The 21,170-nt window shown below is 44.5% G+C and overlaps 1 protein-coding gene across 1 annotated transcript in view; it reads left to right on the top strand.

Annotated features, from left to right (window-relative positions):
• Positions 1–21,170, top strand: part of VWA3A (von Willebrand factor A domain containing 3A) — a 66,794-nt gene that overhangs the window by 24,999 nt on the left and 20,625 nt on the right. Inside the window, exons 7-18 of the mRNA XM_075528116.1 lie at positions 3,369–3,494; positions 3,829–3,937; positions 4,177–4,242; positions 11,144–11,269; positions 12,028–12,163; positions 12,257–12,360; positions 13,232–13,312; positions 13,946–14,040; positions 16,451–16,570; positions 19,144–19,218; positions 19,419–19,563; positions 19,993–20,188. Of these exons, the coding sequence (XP_075384231.1) occupies positions 3,369–3,494; positions 3,829–3,937; positions 4,177–4,242; positions 11,144–11,269; positions 12,028–12,163; positions 12,257–12,360; positions 13,232–13,312; positions 13,946–14,040; positions 16,451–16,570; positions 19,144–19,218; positions 19,419–19,563; positions 19,993–20,188 (1,379 nt within the window). The remainder of the gene's footprint in view (positions 1–3,368; positions 3,495–3,828; positions 3,938–4,176; positions 4,243–11,143; positions 11,270–12,027; positions 12,164–12,256; positions 12,361–13,231; positions 13,313–13,945; positions 14,041–16,450; positions 16,571–19,143; positions 19,219–19,418; positions 19,564–19,992; positions 20,189–21,170) is intronic.

Genomic DNA, 21,170 nt, shown 5'->3' on the forward strand with positions numbered 1-21,170 from the left:
ACCACTCTAATTGCAAAAAAAGCTGCAATTGGTTTGTGGACATTCTGAATGCTTCTAAGTAAATCCTTTTTTATTTAAAAAGAAAAAAAGTGTAACTGATGACAAGTGAACTCCCCTCGGACCCCAGACTTCCACCTCACCTCTCAGAGGTGACCAACAATAACTGTGTCTTAGGTCCCCTTCCAGAAACAGGCCAGGCACATCCATGCAGCTGTGCCTTTGTCCTCTTTTATTTAAATGAAAACAGGAGCATGCAACACTTTTTTCAAAGCGTTTTATTGGTTTTCCATTCAACAATTGATAGACATTTTGCTTCATGTCACTGATTGCCATCCCCACAATGTAATTGTATAGCCCACGTCTTCCCTGTTGTGTTAGACAGGGTTCTCTAGAGAAACAAAACCAGAATGCTAATAATTTTATATATATTTATACAGATAGATAACATAATAAATAGTTAATTAAATTATAAATCAGTACAAATGGCTCAGTGCAACACACTCCCGTGAGACAGTTGTGAGACACTGGCAGTCCTTCAAGTCTTGAGGGCCACCGGGTAGTCCTCTGCAGAGCAATTCAGGCTATCCGGGCACAGGCAGCAAACAGCAAAGCAGGTCACCAGCAGTCAGCCAGATGACAGGGTCTGACAGTCCCCAGCTCAAGAGATGTAAACTCCGATTGTGTGGCGAAGCGGGTCTTGAAGGAACCTTAAATTACAGCGACACAGTCCACAGGTTAGATGTCCCACAGGTCGTGTAGCTTGCAAACTGAGGCACAGAACAAGCAAGGCGGCCGCATACTGGTCCAATGATCAAAACGCAAGAGACCTGAGAACTCGATAGGCGAGGCTCACCGAGCCATTTATTCCTCCGCCCTTCAACTAACCCCACCTGTATTTATCGGCCAGGTTGGCACGATAAACACCCTCACCTGTATTTCCTGCTTCCATTCCGTCTTCATTTCTAGCTCTTCTGAACGTTGTCCTTCAGGAAGTGCTTCCCTTTTCTTCTCAGACGGTTGCTTATTTTAAAGCTGAGCACCTCTCTGGTGTTATTGTTTCTCTTCTACTCAATGCCATCGAGTTGCTTCTAACTCAACACAACCCTATAGACAGGGCAGAATGGCCCCTGGGGGTTTCTGAGATGATAACTCTTAACAGGAGTAGAAAGCCTCATCTGTCTCCTAAGCAGTGGCTGGTGGTTTTTAATTGCTGGCTTTGCAGTTAGAAGCCCAACATATAATCCACTACCCCGCCAGGACTCCCTTGTTTCCCTAATATACCTTACTCTGGATTGGCTGAAAATTGAACCACATGGGAGAAGTTTACCTCCAGGCCTGAAGGGTGGCTAAGGGCCATCGTCTCAAGGATCCCAGCAGTCTCTATTCAACCAGTATGCCCAGCCTTTCTTGGCATTTTAAGTTCTGCTCCAATGTTTCTCTTCCACTCCACCCAAGACCTTCGAATGTGATCCCTTTCCGGGAAGTTGATAGTGGTAGCCCCTGGCACGTGCTTCTGGACTCAGGGCTAGTGGAGGGCAATGTTCATGTGGTCCTTTAGGCCAGTGGACTTGTTTTCCTTTGTCTTGGCTTTTCTTCGTTCTTCTTTTTTTGAACAAGGAGAAGCCAAGTGTTGAACCTCAGGGGCTGCTCATGAGCTTTGAAGACCCTCAGCAGGACTGGCCAGGAGGATATAGAGCAGTTTTTGTGAACTGGATGGTGTCAGTTGACTTTGGTATTCCCTGAGACTGTAGTCCTGAACACATAATGCTTCTGAACCTTGGCTTTCCCACCTAGTACTATATCCTGAATATCATTCCCCATCAATGTATACATAGCTACCCCCATTATAATAGAAGCAGTGATAATTCATTGGGAACATTTTTGCTTTCCAGGCAGGGGACCCAGGTTAGATTCCTGGCCAATGCATCACATGGACAACCACCCCCCATCTCTCCACAGAGGCTAAGGTGTTGCTATGACGCTGATGCTGGACATAGGTTGCTCCAGACCACTATGGACTCAGAATAAAGACCTGGCAATCAGCTTCCAGAAATCTAAGAAAAACCCTGTTGGACCACAATGGTTTGCTCGGCAGTCAATCAGGGGATGGCACAGGGATGGGGAGTGTTTTGTTCTGTGGTAGCTGTAAGCCAGGGCCTGACTTATGACAGCTAACCACAAAATCGTATCCTTTTTATCGGCTACATATTTCACTGGGAGCATGTATTATGGTGTCTTTAAGTATTCCTTGATTCGGGAACTACTTTTTAAAGGGGGAGTTCAAGGTGGTTCTTAGTTATACCAGTAAGTAGAAATTTCTTTTCTGTGAAGCGAGAACATTCTTGAAGATGCCCTGTGGGTTAAGTACTCACTACATTGTTCTCTGGCTGTTTAAAAAGGAAGCTTGACAGCTGTAATAAAGGCTTATTAGTACCAAGCGGATATTTTTTTATTTTATTTTGTCACATAGAGAGAGAATTGCAAAGAGCAGGACTCACTCACTAGGCCATGCGAGGGACTGAAAAAGAAATGGTTTAGCCATTTTTCCCTCTCACCTTTGGACGACGCATCCCACCCATTGGGGAAGTAGCTCGCTGCCCAGTATCTACTCCTAGAGCCTTTGCATGGTGGGGGCATTCACTCAGTGCTCCAGATTGAGCTTTGGATCCCAGGAAAGTTATATGTGGAGATGGAAAGTGGCCGAGAGGGGTGCTCATCCCAAGATCCTTAGCTCACAGAGTAACCAGAGCTCAAGTTCTAGAGTCAGCCTTGGATGGAAATCTTCATTTTACCAGTTAACTGAAGTCTGACCTTGGGCCAATCACCTAATTGAGTCTCAGTTGCCTCATCTCTGTTGTCATCAGTTGCCATCCAGTCAACTCCAATTCATGACAACCACCACAGCAGAGCCAATTGTCACCCAGGCCGGTGTCATCTTCCCCATCACCAGTCGGAGCTCATTGCCACAGCCCTTGTGCCAATCCGTCTCCCGACAGGCCGACCTCTTCCAGCAAAGGATCCCTTCGCAGGACATGTCCAAGTCAAAGGAGGAGATACATCACTTTGTGTTTTTATTAGGTGGTTTTCAGAAGTAGATTACCAGGTCTTTCTTCCTAATCTGCCTTAGTCTGGAAATCCCATTGAAACCTGTCCACCCTGGGTGACCCTGCTGCTATTTGAAATACCTGTGGTATGGTTTCCAGCGTCACGGGAACACATAAGCCATCACAGTAGGGTAAACTGACTGACATGTGGCGGTCTCCATCCCGAGAGTGGCTTCAATAAACTAACATGCGCACCGGGCCTGGCACCTGGAGAGAGCGTCCTCGATTCCACTGTTAGTGGCGTCTCCGTGGTTATCTTTGCAGCCTCCAGGAACTCAAGCACTGGGTGAAGAAACTACAGCCAGAAGGAGGCACCAATCTGCTACAAGCCTTGAAGAAAGTCTTCGCTGTCAAAGCCCTGAATTCTCTGGTGATCATAATGGGAAGCTGGTAGGTCTCTTTTCCTAAGTGGTAAGGGGGCCAAAGAACTAAACTATTGTTTGAGACAAGATCGTCCGGTATGACTCTTCTTCACACATATTTGAGAGCCGAATGATCTGTACAAGCTCCCCTTTCACAGATGTGGGGGATGAAGAAGCACCGGGACAGGAAAGCCAGGGGGTCAGGCTGGGGCCCACCCAGCCCAGCATGTTACACAGATGGCGTGGGATGCAGGTGGTCAGTTATATGTCCCCAGCTGAGAATTACCATTTTGCTCTGGAATGTTCTCAAAGTGGTTTGTTTAATCGGGGGTCCCCACTTCTTTTCTTCCCCTTCTCCCCAGCCCGAATCAGTCCTCTGAAATCCTCTCCGACTACATCCAGCAGTGCACCATGGGAAGGAGTGTCACCATCCACATCACCACATACAAATGCAACAATCAGGTGCCCCCTGTGAGTAGCCTAGGTTCTCCAGGGTTTCCTTTGGGTCTGGGGATCATGAGCTGGACCAACCTTTGAAGCTCTGGTCCCGGACTGTGGACCAGAAATGGTAGTTCCCTCCTCTCCTCTGCCTCTCCCCAACTTAGCTTTCCTTTTGGTCAAATGGGAAGCATTGGACAGTTGGGAGTTTGAGTAGAAGTGAAAGTTAGTTTGGGTATGGGCGTTGCCCTGATGAGGCACCTTCCCTGCAGGCTGTCCTAAGGAACCTCGCAGAAGCTGTTGAAGGCTGCTACCATTGCAATAGCCCGGAGACAGAGGTAAGGCCTTGCAAACATTGTTCTCTCCTGCCTGCCCTGTCTGCCTCCAAGGTGGTGTGTAGGGGACCTGCAATGTTTCGTGTGCTTGCTTCCTGCCCCGCCCCTCCACTCAATCGGGTTTGCCAGGTAAAATCGGGTTAAAGTTAATACGTAGGTTGCTTAGGGGACACTAAGTTTCCGTTAAAGGTGGAAGAATAATTGAGAGCCAGATAGCTGTGATGATAGTAGAGCATGATGAAGGCAATCAATGTCACTCGATTGTAAATATTGTTGAATTGGCCACTCTTTCAGTCTTTTTTTTTCTACCACCATAAAATGGCATCTATATGAACAGAGACAATATACAAGTCACAAGACATCCTTGGGGGGGGGGGCATGCATGAGAAGTTGATTGCCTGCCTGTGAGTCCAAATGCATTTTTAAGCCCTAACCAGTAGAACCCCGAATCATTCTCCAGGGGTGATTAGCAAAGGCCCTACCCAACCCGTGCCCTCTGAAAACCAGTAAGTTGCCACCGTAGCTTGTATTTGATCTTCTAAACAAGCCCCTGCTATTGCCACAGCAGAGCAGAATGGGCAATCAATTCCATTGCCTTGTGTCCATTAGTGTTTCTGTCCTAATTAATAAATAAATGGAACCCATCTCATGTTCACTGGAGGTAAGGGTTAACAAATGTGTGTAGCTCCATTTAGCAGATTGAGAATCCAGCCTAATGCTCACAGAAGCATTCTGCACAATGAGCAGCCTAACGGTAGAAACAACCCCACAATAAGTAGCCTAGCGGTAGAAATGACAGATCAAGGGATAAAGTAAATGTGATATGTCCATGCAATGGAGTATTATGCAGCCATAGGAGAAATAAAGTTGTAGCACATGCTTACAACATGAATGATCTTTAAAACCATTCTGCTAACTGAGATAACTCAGACACAAAAGGACAAATATAGTATGATCCCATTCATATAAAATATGTACAATAGACAAACGCATAGGGCCAAAGTCTCTTGGTGAGTACCAGGAATCGATGAGAGGGGAAAATTGGAGGATATAACTTAGTGGGCACTGAGTTTCTATTAGGGGTGTTGAAAAAAATTGGATTTGGAGAGAGGTGATGGCTGAGCAATATGATAAACCCAATGTCTCTGAATTGTATGTGTAAAAAGGGTTGAACTGACAAACATCTTTTAATGTATGAGTAAATTTCACCACAATAAAAAAATTTCCATACGGAATTATCTGTTCAGCTAATAGACTGTGCCTTGCTGACTAGTCATTGCATAGAATCAAACCCCAAACCAAACTCCCGGTCATCAAGTCGATGCCGACTCACAGTGACCCTATAGCACAGTGACCCTGTAGCACCGACTAGAGCTGGCCCTCCGTGTCTCTGAGATTGAAGCGTTTTTGTTGTGCTGTGTTTTTACTTGTCAGAACGGTGCAAGATGGGCAGCATGTACTCTATTGCCCAGAGGGTGGATATGAATTAGAATTCCCTTGATGGTACCTCACAACAACAAGACCATACTCACTGATGCAGGAGTTAGGACTTCAGTATACATTTCCGGCTGGGGAGCACAATTTAATCCATAACAAACCTCTTACCCTGTCATCTAGGAAATTCAAGAAAATAATCTCAAATGTACTATTTGTGTAAAAGGTATTATTCACTTACAGTCTACTTTGGAAATATTGGTGAAAATGATAATTTATTTTTAATTATTTTAATGAATTGGTTAAACCAATATTTACTATCTTACTAAAAGTCTTAACAATATGACTAAATATTCATGAGAGAGATATTCAAGAAAATACTACATATTATATACGATAAAATTTGGTTAGAGCAGAGACTGGTAATTTGAATAATAATGTCCAAAACCTCACCCTTTTAAATTATATATGGAAATATCTATTGTGCCTAATTAAACATTTTTTAAAAATCATTTTATTGGGGGCTCTTACAACTCTTATCACAATCCATATATACATCCATTGTTTCAAGCACATTTGTATATATGTTGCCATCATCATTCTCAAAACATTTGCTTTCTACTTGAGTCCTTGGTATCAGCTCTTCATTTTTTCCCCTCCCTCCCCGTTCCCCCCTCCCTCATGAACCCTTGATAATTTATAAAATGTTATTTTGTCATATTTTACACTGTCCCACGTCTCCCTTCACCCACTTTTCTGTTGTTCATCCCCCCCAGAGAGGAGGAGGTTATAGATAGATCTTTGTAATCAGTTCCCCCCTTTCTACCCACTCTTGTTTTTAATTCATTTTATTGGGGGATTGTACAACTCTTATCATAATCCATATATCCATCCATTATGTCAAGCACATTTGTACATTTGTTGCCATCATCATTCTCAAAACATTTTCTTTCTACTTGAGCCTTTGGTATCAGTTCCTCTTTTTTCCCCTCCCTCCCCCACCCTTCCTCTCTCACGAACCCTTGATAATTTATAAATTATTATTTTCATGTCTTATACTTTCTGATGTCTCCCGTCATCCACTTTTCTGTTGTCCATCCCTCAGGCAGGGGGTTATATATAGATCATCATGATCGGTTCCCCTTTCTCCCCCACCTTCCCCTTCCCCTCCTGGTATCTATACTTCTCATTGTTGGTCCTGAGAGGTTTATCAGTCCTGGATTCCTTGTGTTTTCAACTCTTATTGGACCAGTGTATATCCTCTGGTTTAGCCAGATTTTTAAGGTAGAATTGGGATAATGATAGTGGGGGAAGGAAGAAGCATTAAAGAGCTAGAAGAAAATTGTGTGTTTCATTGGTGCTATACTGCACCCTGACTGGCTTTTCCTTGTGACCCTTCTGTAAGAGGATGTCCAGTTGCCTACAGATGGACTTTGGGTCTCCACTCCAACCTCTCCCTCATTCGCAATGATATGATATTTTTTGTTCTTGATGCCCGATACCTGATCTTATCCACACCTTGTGATCACTCAGGCTGGTGTGCTTCTACCATGTGGGCTTTTTTATTCTCAACTAGATGGCTGCTTGTTAATCTTCAAGCCTTTAAGACCCCAGGCACTATATCTTTTGATAGCTGGGCACCATCAGCTTTCTTCACCACATTTGCTTATGTACCCCCTTTGACTTCAGCGATCATGTTGGGAAGGTGAGCATCATGGAATGCCAGTTTAGTAGAACAAAGTGTTCTTGCATTGAGGGACTACTTGAGTAGAGGCCCAATGTCCATCTGCTACCTTAATACGAAACCTATACATATATGCACCTAGATATAGTTCCCCATCATCATATATAAATATATTTACATTTGTACATGCCTGTATTTAGACCTCTATAAATGTCCTTTGCCTCTTAGTTCCTTCCTCTATTTCCTTTTACTCTCCTCTTGTCCCACTATCATATTTAGCCTTCATTTGGGTTTCAGTAATTCCTTGTTACATTGCCCTTGATCTAGCCCTACCAGACCTCCTACACCCTCCTCACCAGCAATTTTGGATCACTTGTTGTTCCCTGTCCCTGGAATTGTTAACACCCACTTCCTTTCCCTGGCTTCCCCCTCCTCCATGCCCCACCCCCTTGGTCCTATTGTTTTCTCCTCCAAATTGTTTATCCCGCCCATCTTATCTAGATAGATCTGCATAGATAATAATAGGTACAAAAAACAAGACAGAGCAAAACAAAGCAGGAAAAGAAAACAAAACAACACACAACAAAATAAAAGCCTGTAAATAATTCAAGGTCTGTTTGTTGACCTTTAGCAGTGTTTTCCAGTCTGATGGGGTGCCATGCCCTGGCCCCACAGTCTACTTTTGGTACTCCCTGGGGATTTCATTGCTGTGTTCCCCTTGCTGTTCTATTGCACACACTTAGTGTTTCGCCTCAGTGTGGTTGGGTCAGGTCAGTCGTAATTCCCTCACTGTGTCTCCAGTTTTGTCCCCTGAAACACGATGGGTCAGTGAAGGACATCATGTCTCAGAGTGGCTCCTCTCTGTGCTCTGAGTGGGAATATCGTCCTCAGGGTTTGGGGGGCCAGGATGTGGAGATTGAAACTCTTTACAGGGGTAGAAAACCTCATCTTTCTCCCAAGTTATTGAATAGTCATGAACAAAATAATATTTTTATTCCACAAATATGCTTAAGTGTTACAAATATTAGCCTTTTCCACCAGAGAACCAAGGTCGGCCAACATTTACCTTAAATGATCCTCCCTTTAAGAAAGGAAACGTTTTGTTCATAGCAGGCAGTGTTGTACCAGTGCTACCACAACCACTTTCAAAGCATGGGACACCCACCCCGTGCACCCCCTCCTCAGAAGCCCTGATTCACCCACACTGGGTGTCATATGGATGGGCCTTCTTGAACCTAACTGTCAGATTCTGAAGGAATTGAAGACTTTGAGGTCTTGGAATACAAGACATGAATGAAGCTGATTGATTTCAGAAAGCTTCTCTTAATACCCATGGTCCTCATTTTTAAAATGTTATTACTTATTTGTTTTTGTGAATAGATATAGCAGAACATATGCCATTCGGTAGCCATTGACCATGTTCTTTGAGTTGTGCACCCAGTCTCAGCCTCCTCTTCTGAGTTATTCCTCCCTATTAGCACAAGTTAGCTGTCCCCTGAAGCTCCTATGTAATCTTTTAGTTGCGATTAAGATCTGTGGACTTCTTGATTTCTCTGCTGTTTTCCCACTCTGGAGGAAGAGATGGTTAAAAAATATCTGATGAGAGCGGGCAACTGAGAGTGGTGAGGACCATGGTGAACCGAATAGCCCCTCTCCATCTCCACAGGGCAGTCACTATTCAGCTCTGGTCAATTGTTGCTCTGGTAGAATGAGATCTGTCTCTCCTGGTCTTCGGATTCTTAATATTCATTGCTATCAAGTCAATTCCAACTTATGGTGACCCTACAGGACAAAGGTGAACTGCTCCATAGCACTTCCAAAGTTATGAATCTTTACAGGAGCAGACTGTACCATCTTGCTCCTTGAATGGCGGCTAATGGGTTTGAACCATGAGCTTTTCAGTTACCAGCCCCCAACTTAACTCACTTTGCCATTAGGGCTCCTGATTTTTCAATAGATCCAAGAATAAGGATTTAAATAGTTTTCTTTTAAAAATCATTTTATTGGGGGGCTCTTACAAATATTATAATAACCCATCATTCAATAGGATCAGGCACACTTGTACTTATGTTGCCATCAACATTTCCAAAATAATTTCTTTCTACTTGAACCCTTGGTATCAGCTCCTCTTTTTCCCCTCCTTTCCTGCCCTGATGAATTATATATTATTATTGTTCTTTTGTGTCTTACACTGTCTAAATGTTTTTCTTAAGCAAATGATTAAGCAGCTTTTTCATCCATATGTTGTGTCAACACTCCTCTGTTTAGTTGTAAAACATTGTCACTACCCCCAAATACATGATTCATATTCATTAAATAATCACACTTTATTCTTCCCCTTGCCAAGCCCCTGTAAACCATCAATCTGCTTTCTGTCTCTATGAATTCACCTATGTTGTATTTTGCCTAAAAATGAAATAATATCATCATTGATGTTTTCTATCTGGTTTCTTGCACTTAGCAGAAATGATTTTAAGGCCTGTCCACATTGTGGCATCATTCTTTTTTATGGCTGAATAATATTCCACTGTATGTATATACCATAAAATTGTTTATCCGGTCCTGTGTTGATGGACATTTGGACTTCTATCTTTGGGCTAGTTTGAAGTAATGTTGCTATAAGCATTCATGTAAATAAATGTTTGGACTATGGTTTCATTTCTCCTGGTTATAGATCTAAGAGTAGAATTGTGGATATACATATATATATATACCTGTTTAACATTTGAGGAACCATTACACCATTTTCCACAGCAGTGAGCTGTTTTATTTTCCAGCCATCAATGTAAGGCGCCCTGGTGGCACAGTGGTTAAGTGCTCATCTGTTAAGCAAAAGGCCAGTGGTTAAAGATAACCAGATGTCCTACAGGGAAAAGAGAGATCCATCTGCTTGTGTAAAAATGTATAGCCTTGAAAGCAAACCCTAGGAGGCAGTTCTGCTCCGTGCTACAGGATCATAATAATTGAAATAACCTCAATGGCACTGGATCATACAGCAATATAGGTAGGTTCCAACTACATTCTCACCCAGACTTGATCTTCTCCTTGTTTTTGTTTTTTTGTTTTCAATTCTTCAATGTCAGCCTAGTGAATGTGAAGTAGCACTTTACTTAAAACCAAAAACCAATTATTTTATTTGGTCAGAAATATATGTAGGGGCTTCAAAGTGCTCAGGGGAAAATTCCTTTATCTTTTGATTCCCTTTCCCACTAACATTTGAAGCCCCCTCATACATTAAAAAAATATTCGCTAACTTAACATGATTACATGTACAGTGCAGTAATGTTGATGATGTACATCATGTTGTAAAACTGCCGTCATGATTCATTTCCAAATGATCCCACTACAATGCTTACAAGCTTGGTGCGCCATGAGCAAAGACTCCCCTTCTCTGTCTCCTTCTCTCCCCTCCTCCCCTGGTAACCACTGATAAGCTTTGGGTTTATTCAATACTTGCCCTTTTCCAACCAACTGACTGCAGTAAGCATGTTCTTGGGGTTCATCCAGGTTGCAGCACGCATCCAGACGTTATTTCTCTTTTGCCTGAGTAGTATTTCAGTGGGTGTGTGTGTGTTTTCCAAACACATTTTGTCTATCCCATCAATGGGTTGCTTCCTCGTTGTGACGTCTTAAACGTAAGGAAATCTTCCCATTTTGAAAGCACTGCAGACTGATACTCTGTACGCGCAAAAAATGCATCGCAGGCTCCCTCTGGTGCATGGAACCCAGCTACGGGCTATGAGTAGCCCGTTGACTTCTGGATGACTGCTTGTTCCCATCTCCCAGCTCTATGCCAACCGGGACATGGACGAGATCCTGGCAGAACTCCATAAAGCCCAGAACCTGCTCCAACACATCCAAGCCCTGAGCCAGAGCGACGCATGTCAGGAGTTCACTGGCATGATCAAAGAGGTAGGCCGGCTGAGCAGTGTCTCTGTGACTGTCCCATAGGCACTCAGCAGGCCGCTTAGTACGGCATCTCATTATCGTCGTGATGGAGCTTTACCAATGTCTTTACAGACAGAAAAGGAGGGCTTTTTTAAAGGAGAGAAAAATAATGATTAATAAGCTTTCATGTTCAATGTTTTTAAAATATGAAGGAAATGATAGCACAGTGGTGCTCAGATATAGAAGAATTCCTAAAGTTTGTGAATTGCTTCACTTTATGGATGCTTAACCGCATACACTTGTCATGTGATTTAACCTCTTAGAGTGCTCATTTGTTTCCATTATTAAAGGGGACAGTACCTGGGCTAGATCAGAACTACTACTTAAATGACTTGATGAGGCAGCTGCTTTTTGAGTTCTCTGAAGCCTACCTTTTTGAACCCATGGAGGGGAGGTGGTCTACCCATTACCTTGAGGTCTATGGTGCTGATCTCAATGGGAAAGGCGGAGGAAAGGGTGGTAAATGAAAGAGGAAGGGAGTTGCTAGGTACTCCTGTCTCCCAACTTCCAGAAATCTCAGAGAAGGGATAGTAGGAGAAAGTTGAACTTTAATGTATCAGGTAATGTTAAAGATGTTCCATTCGCAGGAGAGAGGGGGAGAAGAAAGAGAGGGACAGAGTCAGTCAGTCAGTGGCTGAGCCAAAGGTGGGATGGGTGGGAAGTTGAGGGCTTTCCAGGTCTAAAAGATGACCATGCAATGTGATTCTTTTCATTTAATATAGGTTTCCACGGAGATGGCAAGAGGCTCACTCACAAGTCTCTTGCCTAAACCCCCAAAGCATGAGGGCCCCCTCGCAATCGAATTCCCAAACTTGGACAAGAGTTCTGCAGAATGGCTAAAGGTCAATGGGCTAAAAGGTACGTCTCTAAAGAGAGCAGAACCGAGGACACTGAAAGGTATGATCCTCATGGGCCTTCATGAGCAGCGCCTCAATCCTGTTATTTTTGCAGCCAAGAAGTTAAGCCTTTATCAGGTTCTGGCACCCAATGCCTTCTCTCCAGTGGAGGAATTTGTGCCTATTCTGCGGAAAACAGTATCATCAACCATCCATGAGGTAATCCAAACAGGACGTAGCCATCACTCCAGCCCGCTTGAGGGTGTTCCTTCATGGAGTTTCTTGTCTTCTTAGATGATCCATCAATAAAATGAGGAGGTGGAATCCAAGGACATGGTGCCTGGTGGCCTGATTTGAGATGCAGGATTTGCCAGAGCACTAGAACTTGCATCAACACAACTGTTAACATCTGGTCTTTTAAAAATCTAAAACACAGCTTGACAGATGGAGCGAGAGAGAACTTGGGTCCCATGGTCACCTCTTTCATGAAGGGTTTCTTCCACTCCATTCAGATAGAACAGATTCGTTCTCTTTTGTACCCTCACTCAACCTGGTAAAGCACCTGTAATTTGTTGGTATGCAGGCATTCTTACACACCTTTATTCGCACCAGGCTATATGAGAAGAAAGAATCTCTTCTCTAATTGAGTATCGCCAATAATTGTCAACATTAATTGACTACCAAGCAATGGGTACTTACTTGGTGAATGAGTGAGTGGGTACATGCAAGAAAGAACACAAAGAAGGATGGACAATAAGGATGAACAGGGACATGAATGAAAGTACTGAAGGATGAATTAAAAGTAGGCACAGGAATGAATAAGTGGATAAAAATATGAATAGATGAGGTCCGAAGGGAGAAATGAAAATGGTAATAGAGATAGAATAAAGTGAACTTGCATCCTTTAGGATGGAGAAATGGAAGTGAGGAATAACTGGTGAATGAAAAAAAAACACAGAAAGATGGATAAAATAAATGAAAGATGGATTGAGTGAGAGATGCATGGTTCTCACAATAGATGGATAATCAGCATTTCCCCAAATCTGTTTTGTTCACCTCCCCTGCCCTTGTTGCCCATGCTGGCGTGCAGAAGGTAATGGTACAATTTGAATGGCATGACGGTTCAATAAAGAATATCCACGTGGACCCACCCTTCCTCTATGAGTACCAGGTCAGTGATGGACCCAAGAGTCAGGCTACGAATATGGGGAGAGGGATGGGAGGAAGGCACCCTAGGTTGTGGATTACCAAGCCACTGTCCCATGGTCTGAAGATCCCTCTTGTAAACTGAGCCTTGGTCCTCCCCCACAGAGACCTCTGGGTACACCCTCCATGGTCAGGGACAAAATCCACTACCGTCAAGTTGACACCAATGCATAGCAACCCTATAGGGCAGAGTAGAGATACCCTAAGGGGTTATGATTCTATTAATCTTTGTGCAAGCAGGCAGACTCATCTTTTTCCCTCAGAGAAGCTGGTGAGTTTGAATTACCAAGCCTTTGGTTAGCAGGCAAATGCTTAACTCATTGCATCACCAGTGCTCCTCTGGGAAGGGCCCACGATGCCTTCAATATCTATAAGTGGGGTAGGTTTCCCTCCTACCCCATTTGAGGCAAAGGGATATTTTGATACTGCTGATCCTGCAGCAGCCCTTCCCATGATTTAGCAGAATGTCTATATTGCCCGGGTAACCACCCCCTGACCCACTGTGCCCATAAAAGGATTGGGCTCCACACCCTTCTCCCATCGACCCTTTCATTGGCCATTGTTGAGCAGTCACTGGCCACGCCCCCTGGGTTTACAGAAACAGCTCAACCGGGCGATGCGCATGTATGAGAGGCGGATCGAGTGGCTCTCCCTGGCCAGCAGAAGAATATGGGGCACCGTCTATGAGAAAAGGTACCTTCTAATGAGAATATCATTCCTTTCCAGGGCCTGGGGTTGGGGTGTGGATCAGCACGGCTTTCTCTCATTTCTTCCCAATCAGGAGTGTCAGGAGCATCACTTAGATTGTGGTGGCTCTTAGCTCTTGCCACCTCATTCACAACCAAAAACTGCCAAGTCCCATGCCCCGGACTGCTTGTGTACCAGACCATTGTGATTCACGGCGTTTTCATTCGATGGTTGTCTTAGTCCGGGTAGACTGGAGAAGCAAATTCATGGCCACTCATAAGTATATAAGAGAGAGTTATATATAAAGGGTAATTGAACATTAAGCAAACATCCCAACCCAGTCCAGTCCATGTCCATAAATCCGATATTAGCCCATATGTCCGTTACCAATCTATAAAGTCCTCTTCAGACTCACAAAGCACCTACAATGACGCTGAATTCAGGACGATCACAGGCCAGTTGGCAGATCCAGTGGCGTTGTAAGCATCTCAGCACTGGCAGGGGTCTCTACGTGGCTTCTCCGGCTGCAGAGGTCTGGTTGCATCAGGGTAGGGCCATGTGGCTTCTCCAGCTCAGGACACTAGTGTAGTTCCATGTGTCTTTTCAACTGCTATGTTTCCCAAGGAGTTAACCAACAGAGAGGTGTCTCCCACCTCCAATTAGGAAATACCAGCGTTCCCAAAATTCTCAGGAGAAGACCAGGCCCACCCAGAGGCCTCTTGGGTTATATCTTGATTGACAGGTCAAACTCCACCCCTTCACTCGCAATCCTCTCAAATGGACAACCAGATTATGTAGCTCCCACAGTGGTTTTCAGGAGTAAATTACCAGGTCTTTCTTCCAGTCCGTCTTAGTTTGAATCCTCCACGGAGGCCTCAGGCCCAGGGATAGGATTTTTGCCCTCCCTGTGGGAGACCTGGGTTTGGTGTCCAGCCGGCCCGGAGGGCACACGCTGACGTGGGAGACTTGCGGGCCGCTGTGATTTTGGATGGGCCTTGGTTAGATTAGAGAGCAGCCACCATCCAGCCAAGCCCTCCGAAGAAGGAAGCCTCCACCGCCATCACCAGTATTAATACGATCGTCCTCCTGTCAGTCAGGAGTTTTTTTTTTTCTGTTAAAAAGTGACAGACATCAAATGCAAATTGGCTCAAGTAAAACGGGGACTTTTGGTTCAGTATAACTGACCGTTTTAGGACAGATTGGGCAGCCGTCTTCAGGCATGAGTGGATCTAGGGGCTTATTGTGCAGGAATCTCTCTTCATGTTTCAGTTGTCTTATTCCTTATTCATCTTAGTTGCAGGCAAGCTGTGAGTATTGTTATGAATAACATCGAATAATAAACCAAGGATCAGTGAGGTTTGTTGACTTGGCTAAGATCATACAAGTGTTATTAATAGCATCTAATAATAAACCAAGGATCAGTGAGGTTTGGTGACTGGGCTAAGATCATACAACTAGGAGGACATGGTGCTTTTTTTTTTTTACTTTTAGGAAATGTTTCTTCAACCAAGGTCTTCCGACTTCAAATTCAATGATTTTTTTCCCACCTACTATTTGTATCACTTTCTCAGAATGAGAATTGGTGGGACATGGGACTTACGTAAGAATTAAAGTAGAGGAGGGTGCCGGGAGGGAGGGGAAAAATGAGGAGCTGATACCAAGGGCTCAGGTAGAAAGCAAATGTTTTGAGAATGATGATAGCAACAAATGTACAAATGTGCTTGACACAATGGATGGATGGATGGATGGATGGATGGATGGATGGATGGGTTGTGATAAGAGTTGTACGAGCTTCCAATAAAATGATTAAATAAAAAACAAACAAACAAAAACAAATGGGAAAAATTTTTAAACAAAGAATTAAAGTAGAAAAAGAGAGGGAAGGAAAATGGGACTGGCCATCTTACCAGGAGGACGGAATAAGGTCAAGCTAGGCCTCTTTATTCCTTTAGTACATGCTTGCCTTGTTTCTGTTTTCTCGGCGAAGACCTTAACCTATAATAATAGGTGTTAGTATTTCAAATGGGAGAGAGACGGGACTTTCCCCTTCCACAAAGAGTGACAGTCTCAGAAACTCACAGGGGAAGTTCTACCCTGTCCTATGGGCTCGCTACGAGTCGGCGTCCACTCGATTGCAGGGAGAGTAGATGCAGAGAGAGAGTAGGCATGTTTTGAAACATGAAAATCATCCCCACCCCTTAAACTTTATTCCACCTGGAAGACAAGATGTCATGATCCGTGTCAGTCTGCTGTTGTAAACCCCTCTGCTGGCCTCAACCTGTAGAGTAGCTCTTGGCCAACTGTGAATCTAGCATGCCAAAATCTGCCCGGAAAAAGCTTTAAATAGTAAAATGGAACAAAATAAACGTTATCTAAGAGGTTCAGTTCTCCTCATACAGCTTGTGTTTCTTTTTAGGGTGGTGATACTGCTCGATATCTCGGAGACCAATTCCATGTACATTATTCATATCCAGCACTCCCTGCGACTGCTGCTTGAGGAGCAATTGTTGAACAAGGACTGCTTCAACATCATCGCGTAAGTGTCTCAGAGGTCACGGTCAGGAAGGGAGGGTGTGTGTGTGGGGGGGGGTGCTGCCATTACTGTGCTGGGGCTGCTGGTATGGAGCTGGGGGACAGAGGTTAGGAGCACTCACTGTCCTTGGACCTCAGCAGGCTTATCACAATTGGGTGATCTTGTTTGGAGCATTGAATAATTCAATGGTTGTAGGATGGTCCCATTGGGGTAAAGGTGATAAGAGGCCCCAAAATACACTGCTTGATGAGCCAGGATAAAGTAACTTAGCCCATTGCCCCATTTGGCTTCTGAGCTGGTTAAACACAAAAGAGAAAAAGCAACACTTGCGGGCATGCCCTTGTCTCAGTCCTAACCTCAGTTATAGCAAGCCACAAGATTTCAAACATTTAGGATTCCAAATCTAAACTTAAGTTTTAGATATATGTGTGTGTGTATATATATATATATATATATGTGTGTGTGTATATATATGTACACACACATCTAAAGCAATTCTACATTTGAATTCTACACACATGCATATATCTGCACATTTTCGTTTTAACTGTGATATAGGTGCTAAGGAAACATTGGGCATTTCAACAAGCTTCACGTGTGTCGTTTAGTGACATTATATTTTTCAACACCATCTTTCTCCATTCTCAAATTACACTAGCACTCTTCACAGAAGTTCGGAATCCCCTAAGGCGTGCCTCCTTTCCCCCTTCCTCCTGCCCGCTCCAAATGCTGACCCCTTCCCCGTGGTCTCTGGTTGTCTTGTTTCCCTTTGACCTCTCCACGGGTACAATTTGTTCATTCCCATGCTTTACAACATATGGCCACCAGACAGGAGAAAGAGAGGAATAACTCTGAGGGAAGGGAGTATTTCTTATTTTTATTATTATTATTAATCATTTTATTGGGGGCTCTTACAAATCTTATAACAATCCTTCGTTCAAGTGTATTAAGCACAATTGTACATACATTGCCATCAAATTTCCAAAACTTCTTTCTACTTGAGCCCTTGGTATCAGCTCCTCTTTTTCCCCCTCCCTCCCTACCCTCAGGAGTATTCTTTTTTCAAAAAATGGGAGTAAAAATGACAAGACATTGAACAAGATATGTAACAAGACATTTGCCATTTCAACATTTTTACGTGTATGATACAGTGACAGTAAGTGCACCCGTCCATCTGTTTCCACTCCTTCTCACCTTTTTTAGCAGAAATTCAAAGTCACTGCCATTAAGTCCATTCCAATTCATGGCTCTTAGTGACCCAATATGACCACGGTGAATGTTGGTACAGAGATGCCTGCTTGTGTGCCTGCTTTCAATTGGAGTGGAATTTCTTAGTCACATGGTGATTCTGTTTAACTATTGAGGAAGCAGGAAGTTGACTTTTTTTTTTACAATTTACTTAATTTTTATAACCTTAAAAACCAAGCTCACTGCCATCGAGTCAATGCTGACTCATACCACCCTTGTTCCTTGATGGGCAGTTCAAAACCACCCTCGGCGGGAAAAGACTGGCCATTCTGCTTGTGCCAACAGTTACCATCTCAGGGACCCCGAGGGTTGCTAGGAGTCAGCATTGACTTGATGGCAGTGGGCTTGTTTTTTTTAAATTTTTTATCGGAGGACTTTTTTTTTAATATGAAGAGATGTAAACATGTGGAAAGGCAATGAGAAAGAGAAAGAGGGAAGTGCAGCCACGTGTGTACAGACAAGCAACTGTAGAACACGGTTCCAGAAGAGATCGCCAGTGGGGAAGTCAAGAGCCCAGGTAGAGGAATTAGTCCAAAACCAGAGAGGAGCCACTTGCGCCTTGACTAAATTCAAACGCACTGCCGTTGAGTCGATTCTGACTCATAGCAACCCTATGTGTCTCCCCCCTCCCCCGTGGCGTTCCAAGACTGTCAGTCTTTACAGGAGTAGGAAAGCCTCATCTTTCTCCTGAAGAGAGAAAGGGGATTTCAAGCTGCTGACCTGGCAGTTGGCGGCCTCACTGTATAACCCACGACCGCACTCCTACTGCTCCTTGATAAAGGAGATGAACTCCCTTCTCAAAGATCTTAAATGCTCTTAAAGGAAGAATGCAGTGCGTGTTATAAGAGGAGCCGGTGCGAGGAGAGCGTCAGGGAGGAATCCCTGACTCGCTGGGGCTGAGGACGTGACGTGGAAAAGGAAGAAGGCACAGGTTATGGTCAGCACGGCAGGAGGGAAGCTCCCTGTGTCTTTGTTGAGCGCCCAGCTCTGCTCATACTTTGGATACGCTGGGCATGCCGTACAGTGCAAGGAAATTCCATCACTGGCCCTGGTCAGGGAGATCATTCAGTTTGAGGGGGTAAGGCCTGGTGCCTTATGGGTTATGCATTGAGCTGCTAACCACAAGGTCAGCTGTTCAAGCCTACCAGTTGCTCCTTGGTAGAAAGATGAGGCTGTCTGTGGTCCATATTTAAAGTCTATAGGGTCCTATAGCATTGCTCTGGGTCAAGATCAATGCCAGGGCAACTGAGTGAGAAGTCTGCAGAGCCCAGAGGGCTGGATAGACGTGCTTCCTCCCTAAGAACAAACCTTCTCTGCTTCTTTCCAAGGTTTGGAAGCACAATTGAAAGTTGGAGACCTGAGATGGTACCTGTGAGCCATGACAATTTGCAAAGTGCCTGGCGGTAGGTAACTGCTTGATGCCGTGCCTGCGGACAGCCTTGGCCAGTGTTATTTCCTCCAACATCATCCCCTCTGCCCTCCAACAGACGTAGGCAGAAGACAACTGCTTTTCGTCCCCTTCCTTCCTGGTCCACACGAGCCCTCTTTCCCTGCGAGGCCTTGGTAGCCTTCTCTTTCAGCATCGCCTCCTCTGCCTCCCCAGGTGGGCCCTGAGCCTTCAGTGTCAGGGCAGTAGGAATGTTCTCAGTGCCCTTCGGAAGGCCGTAGAAGTGGATTTCAAGGACAAAGAGAAACATCAATTGCAAGGCCTCTACCTCTTCACTGGAGGCATACCCGACCAGGACATGGTGGGTAGGCAGGGCACTGCACCCTGTACCCTTAGTGACCCCATGTCTTCCCCTAACTGGAAGCCCAGCAACTAGTTGGCCCAACATTTTTCTTTCTAAACCAGTACTGCTCAAATTTGACCTTGTTAAAATGCAGATTCTCATTGAGTTGATCCGGGACCAGGCCCAAGAGTCTGCATTTCTAACAAGCTCCAGGGGATGTCAATGCTACTACTCCACAGACCACAATTGGATAATGGCTGTTTGGTCTCCAAACAGCTCCTCGGGCCACAACTTATTAGGTGGTTGAAATTGTGGCCCAGGCTTGTTTGCTTCTGTCTTGAGTGCTAAGTACTAGACTGGGCCCACCACGGGCCCTCAAGAAAGATTTGTTAGGCTGAACTGGCCTGAACCACAGCCAGGAGTTTCTCCTGCTCTCTCTGCCCACAGTCCCTGCTCAGTGCTTACATGACAGAGGCGTGTGCAGGCTGTGACCTCCAGCTGAATGTGTGCCTATTCTACGTGGGTGAGCCAGAGCTGGACAGCATGCCCCCTGCCTGCTATGCCAGCTGCACAGACACAGCCGATGCCTACAGGGAGGCCACCCGGGCTGTTGGGGGACGCTTCCACTGGTTTGGAGATACAGGTGTGTGCTTGTTGGCTGACCCTTCCCCATCTCGTCCCAGTCAGCTTCTTAGCACCAACATAGCTCCCGTAAGCAGTAACTGTGTTCCAGGGACTCGGTATGTGAAAATCACATTGGAACATGCCGTTGGTAGCTACTGTCGAGCTGGCCCGATTCATGGAATGACTCTCCTGCACCATCCCCACCTATGGCTTGGGCTATTGTTATCTATAGGGTTTTTGCTGATTCCGTTTTTGGGAGTCAATTTCCAGCCCTTTCCCCTTGATCCATCTTACTCTGGAAGCTCCATCGAAACCTGTTCAGCGTCATAGCTGAACCACTCTATAATCGTTTAGAGTGATAGAGCTGAAAAGAGCCCTAAAGATCCCCTAATTCAGTGTTTCTTAAAGTGTATCTTCACACACACAAAAAAAGTGTATCTTCACAATAGGATCCAACAAGATAAACGTAGGAAATTGGCTAAGGAATATTTGTGTGTGTGTGTATATGTGTGTGTGTGTGTGTGTGTGTGTGTGTGTGAATTAGATAGGGGTTTCCATTTCCGACAATCAATTTTGTATTCAACAGCTTAAGCTACCCCCTTAAGCAATCAACCCCCCCCCAATAGCTTCTCTCCTCCCCCTTGTGGAATTCTATCGCCCCCTTCACCCCAGTTAAGCTCTGCTACTCTGTAGCCTATTGCTTCGTCTTCCTTGCTTTGTCTCCACTCCCTTGGTAACCATAAAGGTCGGTTTCCTTTGGTCTGAAAACCTCTGTCTTGATTTTTCCTTTATAGCAGTGGTCTCAAACAATAGTTGTCCTTTGATGATGAACTCATTTTGAGCATAATGTTCTCACTCAGCATATCGTGTCTAGACACAAATATGAGATACTTTGCCCTTTCAGCACTATTCGTAAATGATGAATAGTGTTCAGGTGCATGTATGTATCAAAGTTCTGTATCCATTCTTCTATTGTGGCCACTTACCGGTAGGTTATTTCC

Source organism: Tenrec ecaudatus, chromosome 12 (genome assembly GCF_050624435.1).
Source record: "Tenrec ecaudatus isolate mTenEca1 chromosome 12, mTenEca1.hap1, whole genome shotgun sequence".
Lineage (NCBI taxonomy): Eukaryota > Metazoa > Chordata > Mammalia > Afrosoricida > Tenrecidae > Tenrec > Tenrec ecaudatus.